This window comes from Bos taurus, chromosome 28 (genome assembly GCF_002263795.3).
Source record: "Bos taurus isolate L1 Dominette 01449 registration number 42190680 breed Hereford chromosome 28, ARS-UCD2.0, whole genome shotgun sequence".
Taxonomy (NCBI): Eukaryota; Metazoa; Chordata; class Mammalia; order Artiodactyla; family Bovidae; genus Bos; species Bos taurus.
Genome location: NC_037355.1, coordinates 39134665 through 39155273, shown reverse-complemented (window position 1 = coordinate 39155273; position 20609 = coordinate 39134665). Strand labels below are relative to the sequence as shown.

The 20609-nt window shown below is 47.4% G+C and overlaps 1 protein-coding gene across 1 annotated transcript; it reads right to left on the bottom strand.

Moving 5' to 3' along the window:
- Window positions 1–1456: 1456 nt before the first annotated feature.
- On the bottom strand, window positions 1457–11582 carry GPR15LG (G protein-coupled receptor 15 ligand). The gene is made up of 3 exons (XM_002698933.5): window positions 11368–11582; window positions 9485–9574; window positions 1457–2358 (listed from the first exon to the last, which is right to left on the bottom strand). Exons 1-3 carry the CDS (start codon window positions 11570–11572, stop codon window positions 2273–2275), a joined length of 381 nt encoding a protein of 126 aa, XP_002698979.4. The 5' UTR covers window positions 11573–11582; the 3' UTR covers window positions 1457–2272.
- Between the last annotated feature and the right edge of the window lie 9027 nt (window positions 11583–20609).

Here is a 20609-nt window from a genome sequence, read left to right as displayed (position 1 = left end):
AAATCCCTCGCCTCTGTATCTTCCTCGCTGCCCTGCCTTAGTTCTACCTCATTCCATCTCCTCCTAATGGTTCTTCCTACCTGCGTTTTCTCCCGCTCCATTGTCCTCAGGATAAGCTCAAAATACCTGATAACTTTGGGTGCTCTTATGGTCCCAGACTGAAACCTCCCCAGTGTTCCCCATTTTGCTGTCCAGTTGCTGGATTCCTCTCAAACACTCAAGTCTTACCCCTGCTTTACCCCAGCACGCACGTGCGTGCGCGCGCGCGCACACACACACACACACACACATCCGTCTCTTCTCCAGCTAGAACTCTCCCAGAATCAGCACAGGCATCAGCGCTTCCTCTTTTCAGGTCCACTCCTGAGCCCAGTCCTCTGTTGTTACCTCACTGTGCAGAGCAGTGAAGGCTTCTCAGCCCTCAAGGACTGAATCTGCTTGTCTCTGAGCCCTGGAACTAGCACATTCTGACAGTTACCTACCCCAGGAATGGGTGACTGAGTGGGTGAGTGGATGAGCTCGCAAATTAAGTTTCTGGCAGGAACAGAAAGGTCTGGCCTAGGATGAGGTGAGGACCCTGGGCTTGCCCTGGGACCACTGTCCCCACTCCCGGGTGCCAGGGAACCTCTGCTCATCAGCCTCACACCTGGTGGGTCTGGCATTTTCAGACAGCCGTGGGATGATGTAGGGAGGGGCTTCTCACCTTGCCAGGAGAAGCAGATTAGAAGGAAATTTATTGAGGGATAAGCCTCTTAGACGTGGGCCATCTGTTCCCTCTGAGCCTCCTCTCCACAGTTGCGTGTTCACTTGGACATAAACATTCCCTCCAGGATGGGGGCAGGGAAGGCAGGGAGGGGCTTTCTGGAACCAAGCTCCTCTGTTTGTGCCGGGCCCCTTGTGGGCACTTTACATCTGTCTACTTGTTGGGGCCTCACGTTAGCTTCTCTGAATAGGCCTTGGACTCTCCATTTTACAGAAATGGGAACTGACTTGACCAGATCACATGAAAATCCTGGGGAGTGCTGGTGTGTCAAACCGGCACACCAGAGACCCTTGCTCCTGTCAGTTCCTCACTCCCCAGCCCTGCCCCCTTTCATGGTTAGGTTGTGCTGTGATGAGGGTGTTGCCTGCAGGAGAGGCCTCAGCGAGTGGGTTTCCTGCAGCAGACAGCTGTGTCTCACTCAGGTCCTGCCTCCTGTGCGGTGCTGTGCTTAGTCGTATCTGACTCTTTGTGACCCCACAGACTGTAGCCCGCCAGGTTCCTCTGTCAATGGAATTCTTCAGGCAAGAAGACTGGAGTGAGTTGCAATGCCCTCCTCCAGGGGATCTTCCCAAACCAAGGGTCGAACCCAGGCCTCCCACATTGCAGGCAGATTCTTCAGCGTCTGAGCTACCAGGGAAGCCCAAGGTCCTACCAAAGGTCCTACCCCCGGTTTTCTCAAACAACCACGTGCCGTGTATTTTGTTTATTTATTTACAGTTTGTTTCATTGCGTGCTCTTTACAGCAGACTCACATCAGAAAATCAGGCAAGGGTTCCTGCAGGGGCCATGGGATGTGGGACAGCTAGGAGCTTAGGTGTGTCTTGGGTCAGCTGAGCCTCTGCATTGCTGGTTGGCCATTCTTGGGTCCCTGTTACCCTTCACTCTAGCAGGCTCAGAAGTCTCTGGATTTGCAGCTCTTCAGGTCACGATGGAGTCTTGATTATCCGTGTGCAAGTGGCCAGATGGAGACTGAGGCTGGGTGGGCTGGACCTGGCTCACAATGACTCTGAAGGTTGGTGGATGATTGATACCAGGATCTGGAGTTCTGGAACTATGCCAGGGCCTTTGCTGCCTGAGATGAAGCCCTCTAACACCTTAGCTCACTGCCATGAGGCTTGAAAGGGGTAAGTGAAGCCCGTTGGCGCCTTCCTTGGATGTCTTCTCTCACTGGAGTTTGTATCTCTGAAGCCAGCCTGAGCCCAGAGGGACTAAGTTACTTGCCCAAAACCATACAGCAAGAAACAGGCATTCCAGAGCTTGGACTTTCGAATCTATGGTGTGGTTTTCAGAAGATTCTAGTTCAGGCTTTTCTAAAAAAATCATGAGCACAGTCCAACACAGTAGGCAAGAAATGCTGTGTCTTTAAGAAAGGAAGCTCAGGTTCATGGGCAGAGGCTTTGTCATCAGTCCCGACTTTGAGGGGAGCACCCTGGGGGAACCTAAGGCTTCTGGGTGCCTTAAGAATTAATCGTGAGGGTCTCAGGGGTATGGAGCCTGTTTGGGGGCGCACTACACCTGTGGGAGTGCCCCAGGAACCACCCAAAAGCGGTGCTTTGACTTGAGTTTGCATGGTCTGCAGTTTCTCGTACGGTGTCCTAGGAAGAAGCAGCGGGCAGACAAGAACAGACAAGATCAGACAAGAGGCAGAGAGGCAGACAGAGTCAAGGTGGGGGAAAGGGAGAAACACAATTAAGATTACTTTTTAGATAGGAAGATATGTTTAAAAAAAAATCAAAGCAAGTGTCAGATCTTACCCTCTTTCTGGGATGCCCAGAGGGGTGCCCAGAGGGGGTCTTTCATGGCAAACATGACCAGCCCGGGCTATTTCTATCCCATCGGGGAGAAATCTTATTTATTAGCAGAAGATGGAGGCAAGGTAGTTTATCTGTTCAGCCGTCTCTGTCAAGAGCAGAGTCCACTAAAATTGAGGGGTCTGGAAGGTCTGTTTCTGATGGGGGTGGTGAGAGGGTTCACCCTTGAACCCTCAGCTGTCTCCTCTTTCTCAGGTAATGTGTGTCTCAAGGCTTGGTTTGCATCTTTTGATGAACCAGTCCCATTTGTGGGAGGGATAATCCATAAGGAAAGCAAAACCTGCACGCATTAAGCTAGTCTTCATAGTTTTGTTTTTAGCAGCAGAAAAAAATTCTGGAAACAGTCTGAATATCCTGTGGTAGAGAAATGGTTAATTACTAAATGATATGTTGTGATGAAAAAAATGTTTAACTGGGATAAAGCCCTGTGGCTATGAAGACTATACAGCACCTTGAAGAAAAACACATACAGTACAATGTTAATTTTAAAAATTGAAAAAAAAACAAGGTATAATAAAAATAAAGCTAGGTAAACATGTTTGCATGAAAAAAGGAAATATGAATGAGATGGTTATTAAATTATGATAATATTCTTTTTTCTGTTTTAGTTTCTGGATTATTACTATATGCAAGGTGGTATACTAGTTAAGAACATAGCCTCTGGAGCAGATTACTCGGATTCAAAGCCCCGCTCTACCCCTTACTTACTAGCTGGGTGACCTTCAACAGCTGACTAAACTTCTCTGTGCGTTGGTGCCTTGTCTGTAATAAGAATAGCAATAGTATCTAACTCTTTGGATTATTGTGAGGGTTGAATGAGTTAGCAGATGTAAGTGCCATGCCGTAGTTGCTATATAATTACCAGCTATACAAAAAATAAATTTAATTATCATAATTCTTCCATAGCTTCATGTCTTAATCATAAATAAGTGCTAATATTGGTGTAATTTTCTTTTTCTTCCTATTTGAAAGTGCTTTTGCCTTCCCATAGTGATAATCATAGTAATATACAGTGTTAACTACTCCTTTCTATTAATATTGTATTGTGAGAGTTTTCTACTAGCATTTCTGATGGAGAACCATGATTTCCTGACCACTGCTTCCGCTCTACCCCCTATCCCCACCCTCAAGCCCCAAGACTCTCTTCTCTGGTTCCTACAATAAATAATGTGGTTCAGTTCAGTTCAGTTCACTCGCTCAGTCGTGTCCAACGCTGTGACCCCATGAATTGCAGCACGCCAGGCCTCCCTGTCCATCACCAACTCCCTGAGTTCACTCAAACTCACATCCATCGAGTCAGTGATGCCATCCAGCCATCTCATCCTCTGTCGTTAACTGAGTGCAAGTAAGGATAGAGTTCTCTGACCTTCCTTTGCAATGTGACTTTGCATCTTTTCCCATCACGACAAGGGGTCTATTTCTCTGCTCCTTGAATCTGGTCTGGTGACTTGCTTTGGCCCAGAGAATGAAGTGGAAATGAAGATGGATCAGTTCTGAGGCCTAAAGAGGCCTTAGGTACTTCCCTTCTGTAGGTGGAGCCCTGCAGTCCCCAGGTGAACAAGCCTGAGTTAGCCTGTCAGAGGATGACTCTTCCATGCCTTGTGGAAGAGAGTTCAGTCACTCAACTGAGACCATCCTAGCTTCATCCCACTGACCCCCCAAACATGTGAGAGAGCCCAGAGAGGCTCAGCAGAAGTACCTATCCAAACCCTTGGAAAAATGAATGAGCCCATCCAAGACTGGAAGAATGGTTCAGCTGACCTATAGACTCATAGCAGATGATATCTACATATTGTTTTGGGCCACTGAAGCTGGAGGTGTTTTATTATGCAGCCGTGGCTGACAGGTGTAATTACAAGGAACAAGACCGCTAATCTGAGCCCCTCTGATGAGTCCACTGGGCAGGATGCGCACCCTCTCCACCTCCTCCATCTGTTGCACTGAGCCCTGGTGTCCACCTTGCTACCTTCCAAAGTTGCCAAAACCCTCATGTTATCACACTCAAGGTCTTCAGTGGATAACCTTTGTCTCTGTAGTCTAGGCTCCTTTCTGAAGACAGGGGAAACCCCATGGTGGGGAGGAATATCTCTGTGTCCCTTTCAGCCCCTGCCTCCCACTATAATTCAAGTCACTGTGTGAGGCTTCAAAGCGGGGAAGGTGGCATGGAGCTCTCAGGCCCTAGGAAGCCTGCAGGATGTACAGGCACTCTCTCAGACCCCAAGGACCCTCCCACAAGGCCTCTCCAGCCCTCCCCAGGAGTCCCCTCGCTGACAGCCTCAGGACCCATGGAAGGAGCGCAGCCTGACAGAAGCTCAGTGTCACGGAGTTTCCTGGCTGGTGAGGCCTGGACAGCTGTCTGTCTGACCACACCTAAACCTGAGACCCCTCAAGTCCCAAGAGAACCAACAAATGGAACATTCCTTTAAAACAATGCTGCCATATAGATGGTTACCAACTTCTCAAATGCTTTAGAGAAAGCCCATTTTTTTTTTTGACTGGAAAAGGTCAGTTTTCATTCCAATCCCAAAGAAAGGCAATGCCAAAGAATGCTCAAACTACTCCACAATTGCACTCATCTCACACACTAGTAAAGTAATGCTCAAAATTCTCTAAGCCAGGCTTCAGCAATATGTGAACCGTGAACTTTCTGATGTTCAAGCTGGTTTTAGAAAAGGCAGAGGAACCAGAGATCAAATTGCCAACATCCGCTGAATCATGGAAAAAGCAAGAGAGTTCCAGAAAAGCATCTATTTCTGCTTTATTGACTATGCCAAAGCCTTTGACTGTGTGGATCACAGTAAATTGTGGAAAATTCTGAAAGAGATGGGAATACCAGACCACCTGATTTGCCTCTTGAGAAATTTGTATGCAGGTCAGGAAGCAACAGTTAGAACTGGACATGGAACAACAGACTGGTTCCAAATAGGAAAAGGAGTAGGTCAAGGCTGTATATTGTCACCCTGCTTATTTAACTTCTTTGCAGAGTACATCATGAGAAACGCTGGACTGGAAGAAACACAAGCTGGAATCAAGATTGCCGGGAGAAATATCAATCACCTCAGATATGCAGATGACACCACCCTTATGGCAGAAAGTGAAGAGGAACTCAAAAGCCTCTTGATGAAAGTGAAAGTGGAGAGTGAAAAAGTTGGCTTAAAGCTCAACATTCAGAAAACGAAGATCATGACATCCGGTCCCATCACTTCATGGGAAATAGATGGGGAAACAGTGAAAACAGTGTCAGACTTTATTTTGGGGGGGCTCCAAAATCACTGCAGATGGTGACTGCAGCCATGAAATTAAAAGACGCTTACTCCTTGGAAGGAAAGTTATGACCAACCTAGATAGTATATTCAAAAGCAGAGACATTACTTTGCCAACAAAGGTCCGTCTAGTCAAGGCTATGGTTTTTCCTGTGGTCATGTATGGATGTGAGAGTTGGACTGTGAAGAAAGCTGAGTGCCAAAGAATTGATGCTTTTGAACTGTGGTGTTGGAGAAGACTCTTGAGAGTCCCTTGGACTGCAAGGAGATCCAACCAGTCCATTCTGAAGGAGATCAGCCCTGGGATTTCTTTGGAAGGAATGATGCTAAAGCTGAAACTCCAGTACTTTGGCCACCTCCTGGGAAGAGTTGACTCATTGGAAAAGACTCTGATGCTGGGAGGGATTGGGGGCAGGAGGAGAAGGGGACGACAGAGGATGAGATGGCTGGATGGCATCACTGACTCGATGGACGTGAGTCTGAGTGAACTCCGGGAGTTGGTGATGGACAGGGAGGCCTGGTGTGCTGAGATTCATGGGGTTGCAAAGAGTCGGACATGACTGAGCGACTGATCTCATCTGATCTGATCTGAAACAATTTACCAATTGTGGTAAGTTCAGCAAACTGGCCACTCAACACGTTGATTTTTGATGATGGCTTTCTAGAATTAACCCAGAGTCCCATGCTTGCCACTTCATGTCACTGCCACGGGCCTAGCACAGCACTTAGGCAAAGCCATGCTCCCGAAAGACATCTTAGACTGGACAGTGGGCGATACGGGCCTGTGTGTGTCACAGCTGGTGTTGGCAGCTCAGGGACATCCTCCAGGCAGCCTAGGCCACTTTCTCTTTCAGCAGACAGGGCACAGGCTCTCCTGTGTCAGTGAACCAGGGTACAAGAGGCCAAATTCCCAGAGCCCGGCACACCCGGCGCCCCTGCTGTTTACTCCACAGTGCTGAGTGAGCCGCAGGGTCAGCCCCAGAAGACGCTGTAAGGGTGGAACCACTACACCTGGGCATGCTCAGACTTCCTCTGTAGCCACAGAGAGCAAGTTTACCAGGTAGCTGGTGCCATGCCAGTGCCTGGCTTTATAGTCACAACCTCACTGACTATGGGGTAATAGATTGTGATCATAGAGTCTATTGTTATACCCATTCACAGGGGAGAAGACTGAGGCTTAGCAGAGCTGAAGCTGCTCAAGGATGCATATCTAGCCAGTGGTGGAGCTGAGATTCCAACGCAGACAGAGCTTCCCTTGCCGGAAGTCTGCGTTCTCCCTCAGGCACCTGCATGTCTTCATAATGTGATGAGGAAAGTCCTTTCTATGCAGGAGGCAGTTGTTGCAATGGAAATACATGGACAGACACAAGTTTCTGGCTCTGCCTCATAACCTTTCTGAGCTTCAGTTTCAAATCTGTAAAATGGACCATGCTGCCCTGGGATGGTACCAAGGATTTAAATGAGACTGCATGGTAGGGACCTAGTAAAAATGCTTGCCTTGCCCTTCTTGTTCTAAGTTGCTTGCAGATCCCTGCAGTGGAATTTAAAAGCTATGTACACTGATAGAAATCCAGACTCAGCATGGGAGCCACACACTTAGATTATTCTGAAGTATTGTGTGACTCAAAAAAAGAGAGCTACCCTTGTGCTGTGCACAAGGAGTTAATGCTGCTGTTTCCTATGAGTCGTGTGTGCGTGCATGCACATACATCTTCAACTTCTCTTTTCTTTATTGTAATAAAAAACATTTTCACAGGGAATTCCCTGGTGGCTTAGTGGTTAGGATTCTGGGCTTTCAGTGTTGTGGGAAGTCATTCTGGCTCATACATGAGCTAACTTGAATTTTACGCTCAATAAAATAGCCTTTGTGTGCCTATCAAACATACATTGTACATCTACTTTGAATATTTTTAAAAAAGGGCACATTGACCAGAAGTAAAGAATGTCCATGTTTAAAGTGTAGATTAAACGCTCCCCTTCCTAGGACACCAATGCTAATTCTCTGATGATAAGAGTCACTTCCCAGGTACCAAGGCCATACTGATTTGCTGTGTACAGGTTGGTCTGTTTTTTTATTTTTTTCTAAAAAAAAACCTTGAAGAAATGTGACCCTGACTTGTTTAATTGTCTTATTCTGACAAGATATGAAACTGGTGAAAACTCTGCTTCTCTTGGGCAGTTTCTCAAGAGTCAACTGGGAAGCAGGCTTCTGGCTAGTCTTCAGTTTGGCTCAAATAAAACTCTTTTCTATTCTTACTTTTGATTGTTTATTAATTATTTTCATTGACAAGTGCTCCTGAGCAAGTCCATTCTGGGGAGGGCGTTGCAGGGTCTGAGCCCAGCCTGGCCTCCCGGTGCAGAGAGACTCAGGGAAACAGCCCTCCTCTGCCAGGCTGGAGCCTCCAGGGAGAGCCAGGCTGCAGCCAGTCAGCCAGCCCGGGTGGGGGCCTTACACTCGGGTTCAGGGTGTGAGAACCGGTTATTTTTACCCAGCCCCAGTGGGATGTGATGCCACTCTGGAAAGGGGGGCTGTCAGCTTCTCCAGAGAAGTGGCCCGAGGCTGAGCCATGCAGCCTGCCTCCCTCCCTCTGCTTCACATCCAGGCCTCCCTTTGGCACACAGAACTCTTGATAATCAGGCGGGGTGTGGAGGCTCCAGCTCTGGTCACGGGCTCCCTGAGCCATGGCCCCAGAGGAGTCAGCAGAGCTGGGCCTTCTTAGACACCTGAGATGGGGCCTTCCTTAGGCTGCAGAGACTAAGTGGGGGATGGGGGACAGGAACCCTGGGTTTGTGTCAGGCCTGGCTGGCTTTTCCCCTGGGGACTCTGACTGCCCCAGGCCCTAGGACCTTCTACCAAAGGCCAGCCAAGGTTCAGCCATCCCAACCTTGCATCCTGGGTTAGGTAACTCCCATGCATCAGCCTGCCCTGTCCTGGTGCCCCAGTACTGTGAGCTGGGAGCCTGTAGCCCTCTGTTGGCCTGTCTCCTCACCCCTCAATCCCCCTGCCCCCCAGGCCTTGTAGGAGAGGGCAGCCTTGTTCTTCGCGGCCTCACCCTGGCAGGGAGTCCAGCTCTGCACCCCTAGCCTGCCGTCTGGGATGCGTGCTGCCTGCCTGCAGCTCGGGACTCCTTGGATCTGTGCACCCCATCCCCTCTGCCACCCCACCTCATGGGCCAGCTCACTCACCAGGCCAGCCCTGCCTTGGCTCGTAGCTTCTCTGAGCACCTCGCGCTCCCCATCTGCTCTGTATTCATGCCTGCTGTTTCCCCTCCTGCGCCATCCCTTCCACACTCCTTCTGCCAGTTCCTTGGTCTTTCGCGTCTCACAAAGTTTGGCGCCTCTGATGCCTCCCACCCAGGGTAAGGACCTTCTCCATCCCATTTTCTAATTGCATCCTGTTCTTTCTCTTGAGGGAATGTATTCAATCCAAGGTGATTAATCTGTTGACTTTTTTTGGGGGGGGCAGGTCAGTTTCCCCCACTAGACTAGAAAGATCCATGAGGCCAAGATCACGTCTGCTCATGGCTTCTCCACAAAAGGGCCTGATGCCAGGAATGGAGGGCGGGTGGGCAGGGGGGACATACACAGCCTGTCCCACAGCCTCCATAGAGCATTTCCTTATACCTGGGCAGTTGTGCGGTGCTTACCTTTCTGGGTCATCAGGTCAGGGCCAGGAATTCGGGGACAGCAGGGCTTGCCTTTTCCGGGCTTGGCATGATGCCTCAGGTGACTTCTCCCTGAGAGGGGACACAGGAACAGAGTCCCTCCCTTAGCACACTTGGGGACACTGGGGACAGGGTCTGTACAGGAGTGACAGGAGGGAACTTCAGGCCCCAAGGCCAAGGGCTTGGGAATATTTATTCAGGGAAACTCAGGATGGGTCAGGCTACAGGAGGATCCAGGGAGAGTGGGCCTTGAGGCTGTCTCTTTTCCATAAATAACAAAGTCAATGTGGGGAGACACTCTGCCCTCAGAATATGTCTTCCTCATCTTCCTGCCCAAGAAACAGTTCAGCACCATCACTCAGAAGTATCTATGCCCTTGGGACTTCCGTGGTGGTCCAGGGACTACGATTCTGTGCTCCCAATGTCGGGGACCCAGGTTCCATCCCTGGTCAAAGAACGAGATCCCTCATGTTGCAGCTAAGAGTGTGCAGGTGGCAACTGAGACCTGGTGCAGCCACACTAAAAGAGTAAATGTTTGTTTAAGAATCATCTATACCCTTTGACATAGTAATTCTCTCCCCTGGGCAATCTAGGACAATCAGCCGAAATATAGGAAATGTTTTATGTAGACCATGCTTTTTACTGTATACGTAAAATAGCTCAAAGTTGTGAATCATTTAAATATCTAAACATGTAAATTCATCACAGTACATTCATGTAGTGGCGAGTTATACCTAAAATTATTAGTTAAATAACCCCATTTTGGGGAATCTGGTAGAGACACTCCTAGGATAGGAAGCTTAATGAGGAAAGACATTCCTCTTCACTGAAATGTCATCAAGGCAGCATTGGCGATCTCTAACATGTCCAACAGAAGAGGTCTGATAAATCATGTTGCTATGGGCTGTGTTTATGTGGCAATGTTCACTGCAGAAACTTTAGAAAGTGAATACTTTCGATAATCCTACTGCTCAGGCAGAGATGGCTGCTGTTGACATTCTGGTGTAAATGCTTCCAGATTTCAATTGTAAATATTTTTGGTGACTATAATAATACAGTGATAAACAAAACGGATACAAGAGCAAACATACAGAGAGATATCCATTACAAAGATGCTTGTAAGCATACTGAAAAGAAATAAACAAAATGTTGAACATGGCTATTCTTGAGTAATGAAATTATGGGTGTTTTTCACTCCAGTATTTATTTCTATATCCCCAAATTCAGATAAATGTTAAAATAACCATAACTGTTAAAAAAAAAACACACACACAGTAAGCAGTTTTTAGAGGGTTAGGCAAGAGAAAAAGTTCAAAATATTCAGCAATCTGAATTGAAAAAGATAGGAGCGCTAAACACTCATATCTGTAAAGGTGCAAGGGCCGTGTGCCCCAGTTCTAAATGAACATGCCTCCCCACCACATTCTCACCCCATCTGCCACAGGTGTTTGCATGAGATTTGGGGGTGTTCAGACCAGATGGTCTACTAATCAATGTATTCACTCGTTCAACACAGATTGACTGCATTATTCACGTGTATCAGAGTGGCTCCAAAGCTTCCAGTGAGGTAGGAATTAGGCGCAGTAGAAGCAGCGTGCTCACCACACAGACACAAAACCTCTTCCTGTTACTTAGTGCGTGCGTGTGCGGGGACCTGGCACTGTGGACAGGTTGCGGGGTTTAAGGCTTCTGAGCCTCCCTCTGGTGCTGCTGCTGTGAATAGAGGTGCCATATGGGTTCAAGGGTGACGTCTTTCAGGGCCCAGGACTGCCTGCCCTCCAACATTTCCTGATTCCCACCATCCCAGACCAGAGAATCCCTGCTCAGGGACCGGCACCCTGGGCGGGGACAGGGGAGAGTCCTACCTTCTGCGGAGAAGACGGACAAGCAGAGAAGCAGGATGCAGAGCAGGCTGGTGAGGATTAGAAGCCTCATGGTGGCGAGCCAGGAACCTCGCGACCTGGGGAGGCTGCTGTGCTGCAGAAGTCCTCCCTTGGGGCCACCTGGGAACTTTATAGAGCAGCAGAGATAGAGGTGTTTCCCAGTGGGCAGGGCACTTGGAATTCTCATAAAGGGTAGAGTCAGCCCCTCCCAAGAGGAAAAAACCCAAACCAGCTTTTCAAGAAGTTGAGAGCATTTCGTGAACTGTAACACGCAAAGCTATAAATGCCCAGCCCCGGGGGGAGCTCCCAGCCCTGGCTTCAGAAAGCTCCTGGGAAGGAAGAGTCATTTTCCAGGGTTGAACATTAACTTTTAGTGTCAGTAATCATTCTATCAAACACAGATTTTCCTGTTTATTCCTTAGATGTGGCAGGGAGAACAGAACCATAAAACCCTTTGCAAAATCTCAGGGGAAGAGTCTTGAGCAGTGAGTGAAAAATAGGGAGTCCAGGGCAAGGAATCAGACAGCCTGGGTTTGAGTCCTTGGTCTGCCACATATCCATGGTGTGTCCTTGAACTTGCCATCAAATGTCTTTGAGTCTGCTTCCTATCTGTGAAGTGGGTACACTGCTCTCTTTCCCACAAACCTGAACAAGGACGTGCGTGAGAAGCCACCCAAAGCACGGGAGATGCTTGTACAGCTGGAAAGGAGATGGATTGGTGGCTGCACCTTGACGGGTATTTAAGATAGTAATGAAACAAAAGAACATGCGGGTTAAGGATCAACGTGAGAAAAGACGTGAAGGAAGAACATCTTATGACAGCAAACATGGGGGAAAGTTGGTCAATGGTACTGGTGGCTTGAGAGTCACCTACTCACTGGATACACATCATGGGCTCGGCTGTGTACTGGGCCCAAGGGACACAGAAGACACTGTGACCGGCTGGTCTCAGGGAGCTTCTGTTGGTGGAGGGCGTCGTGCAGACACACAGAATTGGCATTTGCCCTTGCGATATCATGTCTCTCTGTCCTTTGCCTTAATAAGTCTGCCCTTCTAACCAAAGAGCTGGCTCTGGTTCCCAGCGTTGAAGGGCATGTGGACAGATGGTAGTATCAGGTTCAGCTCTCTAGGATCGTACTAGTTTCTGGCAGTCAGTTTGGACAATCCCCACTGCCTGGGACTGGCCCTCTTCTCTTGCTAGAGATTAGAGATTCAATTTAGATCATATTCTCAGACAGCTTCCTGAGCAAATTGCTCGGCCAGGGGATTTCTGACAGTCAGCCTGTGTGCTTTGATGTGTTTTCAAAAACCTTTAAAACCAGTCCACACAAGGAAACTAGTTGGAGCCACTGGGCTCAAGGACCAAATGTCATACTGCGTTAGTCACTTGCCTGGCCCCTGCCTGATTCCCTTTCCAGGCTGTGTTCTGAATCCTGCTGGCTGTGCTGAGTGGGCAGTGGCAGAAGGTATGATGAGAAAGACCCAAGGGGTCTGCCAAGGGTGGCTTCAGAGCAGGTGCCAAGGAGAGGCATCGTAGGAAGGAGAGGCCGAGAGAGGATGGGGCTGGTCTTGAGGCTGCATCCGTCAGCCTACACCTTGTTCTTAGATTGCTTGTTACAGGTTCCTAAATTCAGCAACATTTCCTGAAGATGCTTCCTAAGATTGAGATTACATCCATGACCCACATCAAGTACTTTACCACTATTTTATCTAATTCTTATCTGGGGTTACTTGGGGTGCCACCGAGTTCTCTGGGCAACAGCATACCTTTGGCTGCCACTCACCCGTTACCTGCTGAAATAGGCACTCTTTGCATTGGCATGGTTCCTTTTTCCTTTTGGCAAACCATCATCAGAGGTGAAAAGAACAAGCCACTTAGCAGAGGGAGTAGAGACTGGCCAAGGTGAACTCTCACTGCTTAGCAGTGGTGCAGAAGTTAGGAGAGAGTCAACCCTGAATATTCATCGGAAGGACTGATGCTGAAGCTGAAGTTCCAATATTTTGGCCACGTGATGGGAAGAGCCAACTCATTGGAAACAACCCTGATACTGGGAAAGATTGAAGGCAAAAGGAGAAGGGGGCAACAGAGGATGAGATGGCTGGATAGCATCACTGAGTCAGTGGATATGAATCTGAGCAACTTTGGGAGATAGTGGAGGATAAGGAAGCCTGCTGTTGCTGCTAAGTCACTTCAGTCGTGTCCAACTCTGTGCGACCCCATAGACGGCAGCCCACCAGGCTCCCCCGTCCCTGGGATTCTCTAGGCAAGAACACTGGAGTGGGTTGCCATTTCCTTCTCCAATGCAGGAAAGTGAAAAGTGAAAGTGAAGTCGCTCAGTCGTGTCCGACTCTTAGTGACCCCATGAACTACAGCCTACCAGGCTCCTCCGTCCATGGGATTTTCCAGGCAAGAGTACTGGAGTGGGGTGCCATTGCCTTCTCTGTAAGGAAGCTTAGCATGCAGCAGTCCATGGGGTCGCAGAGAGTCAGACATGACTGAGCGACCGAACAACAACAACCCAGGCTAGTGAAGAGATTTGTTGAGATTTACGCTCTAACTAAAGCCAGGACTTGGGTAATTTTCTCAGAACCCTCAGCCACTCAGCCAGAGAGTCAGAAATAGACATTAGGTTTTCAGTATGGCTTTTTTGTCACCATAGAACAGAGCCATGGGGGCATGGAACAGTTAAGAGCAAGAAGAACCGGCAATCTCAGGAGACTGTTACTTACACACTCACACATACGATTCACAGATTCTCAGGTGTTCCTGGGACCATATGTTTAAAGAGAAGAGTAGATTCAGATGTCAGAATTCCATCTCCTTTTTAAATGCTTCTAAAAAATTACTGAAGCGATCTCTGATGCATTCATTTGAATAACACAGGGTATTAAGTATAAATTCCATCTGTAATCCCACTCCCCAGAGACAATTCCTGTTCACAGATTTATCACCTGCTTTTTTAAGATTTCAAAGATAGCTGTCAACTTCTTTAAAAAAGGAAGAAACACCTCTGGCTCTTTAGAATATTTGAAATCTCATGTCGAACTGAGAGAGGTGAAAATGAGAAGCATTTTAACAGGAACACCTGTTAGTTTTTAAGCACATGAAGTTTGGGTACAAAAATAATCAAATTTGAGGCTTTGAATCCTTTCCAAAGATGAATTGGAACACTTGGCGGCCTTCCTGAGAAATAAGTCTCTGGAGACACACCTAACACACAAGGGAATTTACAAGGAAGAAAATATTTTCAAGTTAAGTCTGTGATTTGTGAGGTCAATTAGGAAAATGCCTGAAGCCCTTTATGGTAAGAACATTCTGGCTCGTGTCCCTCACTTCACTCTTGGCCATCACGCTTTTCTTCAAGGATGCTTTATGGACCCCGTGATTGATCAGAAATGATTCTCCCTCTTTTATTTGCCCAGCAAATTGCAGGTCAGTTTATAATATAGGGAGGGGTCAGCATCTGGTGTGGTCCTTCAACTGTCTTCTAATTTAATTCTCCTCCTGCCTTAGGGATGCAGGCATTTCATTTCCATCTTGCAACAAGGGAAAGGAAAGTTTTCTTTCACCTGAACAGGTTATGGTAACTTCTCACTTGGAACCAGTCTTGTGCCTCCAAAGCTGAGGTTCTTTCCTGACTTGGTTCCACAAGAACTCGTTGGTTGGAAATAATCCACAATGTTAATGTTTAGCTTACGTGCCATCCTCAATCTGCACCCAAACCCGATACTTTCTCTGTGTTTTTACAGCTAATCTGAACTTCCTCATCAGCCTCCAGCTCACTGGATCCTGCCTGCCTCTGGGTTGCTCTGCTGCTGGGGTCAGGACTGGTGAACCAGGGCCTGCTGCCTCCACCTCTGCCCTCACTGGCCCCCTCGGTGCTCAAAGTTGCTGTGAATCCTTCCACCTCTCCTCTTGCCTCTCCCGCTGCCTGCCCCCAGTCACGGCTGTGGGCTGCCCTGGCTCACCATGGTGGCTACTGGCAGACCTGTTGGCTCCTCCATGGGCACACGCCAGAAAATGATCTCCTCTCCCACACCATGAAGCCGCCCGAGGAGACTGGAAGGCACTGTCTTTCCCATCCTCTGGCCGCTCCATGCTGGTGCTGCAGCACCTATGAAGCCACCACCTCTGAGTCTCTAATGGGACCAGTCCCTTGGCTTTCTGCTTTCTCACTGGACTTCCTGGCCTCTCGCCTCCACCCCTTCACACCCACCACATGGTTTTAGTCTGGAGTAGGGGACTCAGGACACTTGGGATCGCTGTCTCCTTACCTTCCCCTACACTTGTGAAGAGCCCAGGCTCTACAGCCACGAGATCCAGGCTCTAAGCGTGCCGTGTGTAAGCTGTATGACTCTGGACAAGTTGCTCAACTCCTCTGTTCCTCAGTTTCTTTGCTCCTCTGTAAAACAGTAGTTGAAGCTGGAGAGGAAGAGATCCCTTTGATGAAAGTGGGATGGTAAAGCATTGTGTTATATGAAAAGGAGTTTTTGTTCCATTAGGCAGTCAGCTGCCAGCAGTGGAGTGCAAAGCTTTCCCTTCTTTTTTCAATAGCAACCTGTCTCCAAGAAATACCAACCTCCCACTGGTGTTCAAGAATGTACTATGCTTCAGTGCGAAATGACTGTCTTTTCTTGCCACGATTCAGGGCTAAGAAAAAATAAGCACACTGAAATTCAGGTCTAAATGACTGACAGCAGACCCACTCATGAACGAGGACCTTGATGGGGAAGGGTCAAAGGACCAGCAGAACGGGTGCCAGGAACTTGGGCAGCAGGGAGGAGGAGGGGGATGCCAAGATGTTCCGCTTCTGCCAGTGCTCGTAGCTGGAGGATGGCAGGGAGGGTTGGGATGGATCCTGTTTGTCAGCATCTGCTGTGCTTTGCAAGTTTGGCAGCAGGCTTCCCAGAAGAGAGGTGTCACCTTCCCTTACTCTCACCCCACACCTAGCACCACCAGGACCCGGTGGATGCCTAAGGTGCGGCAAGAGCTCTGTGTCCTGGGCTAAACTTCAACCCTGACATCACTGCAGACACAGCACATCAGCGCTTCAAGGACCTTGAAGGCTCTGGGTCAGTCCCACTCAGGTGAGATGGTGCCAAAGGCCACAGGGTGGAGAGACGTTCTGCTTTCCCACTAAGTTTCTAAAATCCGAAAAGCTTCTTTTAAAGTGTTTCAATGTATTTTCTCTCCCTATGGACTTCCCATTTTACAAAACTATTTGTTGTGGTATTTAGTTGCTAAGTCACATCTGACTCTTGGTGACCACATGGACTGTAGCCCTCCAGGCTCCTATGTCCATGGGATTTCCCAGGCAGGAATACTGGAGTAGGTTGGCACTTTCTTATATCTTCCCAACTCAGGGATCAAACCCATGTCTCCTCCATTGGCAGGCAGATTCTTTACCACTGAGCCACCAGGGAAGCCCCCCAAAACTATTTAGGGGCAGATATAATATACTGAAAAAGATACTGAACACCCCATTTCCCTTCCAAATGCCCATTTTTCTGTCACTCAGAATTAACAAGAGTAAAAATCTTGTCATAATTTCTCCACCTTCTTTTTGCCATGCCTCAGGGCATGCAGGATCTTAGTTCCCTAACCAGGGATTGAACCCATGCCCCATGGCGTGGAAGCTCAGAGTCCTAATCACTACACTGCCAGAGAAGACCCCAACTTCTTCTTTAAATGCTTCTTCTACTTAAATGAGGTAGATCACACTTCCGTCTTTTCTGAAGCAGCCAGTACAATGGTGACATAACATGTGAGCACACAATTAGTCACAGACACATTTGGTGTGCAGGCAGAGGCCGCTGCTGCTAAGTCGCTTCAGTCGTGTCTGACTCTGTGCGACCCCATAGATGGCAGCCCACCTCTGCAAAGTAGGTCAGGATACTTCCCATGATGCCTTGTGTGGAGGCTGCCCCAGACACGCCCCTTCCCATCAAAGCTGGGGGCTCCCAACCCTTCTGTGGTACGCAGGACATCGGTGTTCCTGTGAGCACTTACATAACTGCTGTCTCTGAACTCCTGGAGCGATCAGTCTGGATACTGCTTTTGTAGTTTCTGAATAATCACTTCACAATTACCTTGGTTTGTTTGTTGCCGTTTCTCCTAACAGCTTGCTACCAAATAGAGTGACTCTCTTCACCTGACTTCTTAAAAAAGTGACGTGTAAAGATTAATGCTGTGGTGTACAGCCCCGAAATTTCCCACCAATGGTAGAGTTTTGTCTCCAGTGTTCCCTGCTCAAAGGTCACCAGGGCCAGGGCCAGTGGCTGTCTCTCACTCTGGGAGCTCTTCTGGCCACCACCCATTGCCTCTGCCCATCTGATGCTGTCTTCTAGCTGACAAGTTTGCAGCCAGGCTTTGACAGGAGGGCAAAAACGGGTCTCCTTCATCCTGGTTTGTTCCCACAGTTGGTGCTAGGAGGTCATTCCTTCAAGGAGTACCAAACTGAACCAACTTGTTAATTCCCTACTCTCCTTATGAACAGATCATACCCAAGCACAAAAGCTTTCTTTCTCAGCCACCACTGCCCTTTCTGTTCGTAAGTCATTCTGCATTGCTGGGAAATCAGTCCATTCAGCCTGTGTTAAGTACATAACTGGGTGGGGCTAGGTTGTTCTTACTTTTCTTGTGGAAGATTCCCTCTGAATCATCAGATCCCTGTTCTTACAGGACAATGAACTATGAGAAACAGAAAACAAATCATTGAGAACTACCATTATTTCTTCAATTCTAAGATGCCACTGATTTAAAGATAAGCGGTTTGGTTTTATGGGGAAAAAATTACAAAATCAAATACACGTTTCAGAAATGAAGTGTGAAAAATATTGCATCTGAGAACAGGTAGCATGACTAACACGCTAATACATCAAGACATGACACCTCCTGGGAGATCATCATTAGAACCTCAGGTTACCAAGCCCTGTGATGCTATGTAAACTGCCCTGGGGTGCAGAGGCGAGCAGTCCACCTTTCCAGGCATGTGGAAGGTTAGGCTAGAAGGATGGCCATTTGACACCACACTTACTGGTCATCAGATTTTAACAAGCGCTTAGTGGAAAGCATTTAAATATTTAAAAACTGTCTGAATTTGCCTAGTTATGAGAATGAATGTCAGGATGATCCTGCCAGAAAAAAATCAATCCTGTATTTCTGGGTGTAGTCACAGAGACCCTCCCCTCCCCCACCCAAAGGCTTCCAGCTGTAGCCCCAAGGTTGCAACACAACTTCTCAGTTGAAGGCAGAGCGCTGAGAGGCCCCTTTGGAGGGCTGATATTCCATTAGGTGAGGAAGCAACACAAGCAACGAGCAGAGCAGAGCGGCATGCTGAGGCTGAAGGGAACACACCGCGCTGCTCCTGCCACGTGCTGACTAGCAGCAGCCCTGCCTAGGACCAGCTGAGAGTATAAACCTCCTTCCCCACCAGACTTTTCACTTACTTCATCTTTGCTGAAGATGAAAAGGAGACACAAAATGCTCCTTTTGCTATTTTCAAGTATTAATAATATTGAGAGGACTTTCTCCATCTTCCTGAGCTGTTTCAAAAAATACAAAGTGGTCAAGATCATAACTTTCATCTTTTCCTGAAAACAGCTTCCATTCTGAGTGCCAGTGAAACTGAGTACTATTTAATAAGGAGGATTTCATCTTACTGATTATTACATCAACCTTAAATAAATGGCCTGCTTTGTAGCTTCAAGTGGACTGGGCAATACAAGAGTTTCTGGTCCTCTATATAATAGGATCTAGGAAGTAAAACATCGATTACCATCCATTTACCCTTCAATATCAATGCCTTTTGATAAACACTAAAATTCTAACGTTCTGCTAAACCTCAACCTATTTAACTAGTACAGAGTTTCTGATTCTCAAATAGGACTTCAGCTCTACGGCATTCATCACAAACAGTATAACTGGTTAACTCTGCCACTTTATTTTTCCCTGCTATGACCTTGTGCAAAGACAACCTGTGGGCTTTGGTTTACTCCTCTGCAAAATGGGGGAAGCAGTGCTTGGCTCAAAGGAATGTTATGATCACACAAAGGACAGCATACAACACGGAAAAATTTCAATTCAATCATTAGCTTTAACATGCCTGGATCCTCCTACCCTATTCCAATGATACAGATCTTGGGTATCAACTCCAGGGACTTTAACTGGGACACATCCTACACAGATGAACAATTTTAAGGAAAGCATAAGGATCTTTCTTCCCAGATCCTAACACTCAAAATGCACATAAAATACTCAGAAGTCCGGGGCCCTAGGCCCAGCACACACCACCAGCTGTGAGCAGGACGTCGGGCTTCACACCTTGCCATCTGCCCCCATGTCTCCGCCCTGACTCCACTGTATTGCTGCTGTGTAAAATGCCCTACCTTTTTTATGTGCTGTAACTATGTTTACTCTTGAAGACTTCCTCCTTGGACATCTTAGAAACACACTTTGTTCACTTCTCTTGTAACATTCATCACAATAGATTATGGTTGTTTTTACATGAGGTTGCTGTACTTTAGAAAGCAATTTCTACTTATTATTGCCTCTCCTGGGTCCAGTTAGCACGGTGTCTGCTATATTCACGCCCTCTGAATGTTCATTAGATACCATTCTAAGCAAACAAATAGATCTTTATTACTTTGTGTGACTTTTTAAAATCATGTATCTCAGTTATCCATTAACACTGGATGTTTTAGAAAATGAGAAACATTTTTTTCCCCCTAAAGCTTGTCAATCAGTAGGTCTCCACTCTTCCCCGTGAGTCATGTGAAGAGAAAAAAAAACCCAGTGGTATTGTTAACAGGAGCCAGAGAACTAGAGATCTTCTATTATCATTTTAGACCTACTATTTTAATTTATAAGTATTCATATTTTATATCTCACTTTATATTGAAGTCTTCATTGTCTTATCTACAATAAAATGATCCCCACCCCGATTTTCTAGCTAAGCCTTTGCCTGACACCCAGTGTTGAGATACAGCATTTTGCATTGTGTATACCATGCAAACATAAGGATATAAACTGAATTCTAAAACATGACTGACAACAGGACCTGTAAGATTACATTTTAAGACGTAGACAAGGGAAAACAAATACAGATCTTTCTTAAGAAAAAAAAAAAACCCTTCAAAACCAGCCAGCAACAGCAGGTAAATCTCAGGCAGTATTTACTAAGTGCCCGTACATTTCACCTTAACCCTATGAGGTAGTTCTGTTG

What these genes read in the sequence shown, in the direction of transcription:
- GPR15LG (XM_002698933.5), bottom strand. Translation starts at nt 11,572, where the DNA reads ATGAGAATTCCAAGTGCCCTGCCCACTGGGAAACACCTCTATCTCTGC. An exon ending in GTCCGTCTTCTCCGCAGAAG is followed by an intron (nt 9,575 to 11,367) that starts GTAGGACTCTCC and finishes GTCCCCTCTCAG; the next exon opens with GGAGAAGTCACCTGAGGCAT. An exon ending in TGACCTGATGACCCAGAAAG is followed by an intron (nt 2,359 to 9,484) that starts GTAAGCACCGCA and finishes GCTTCTTCCTAG; the next exon opens with GACACCGTACGAGAAACTGC.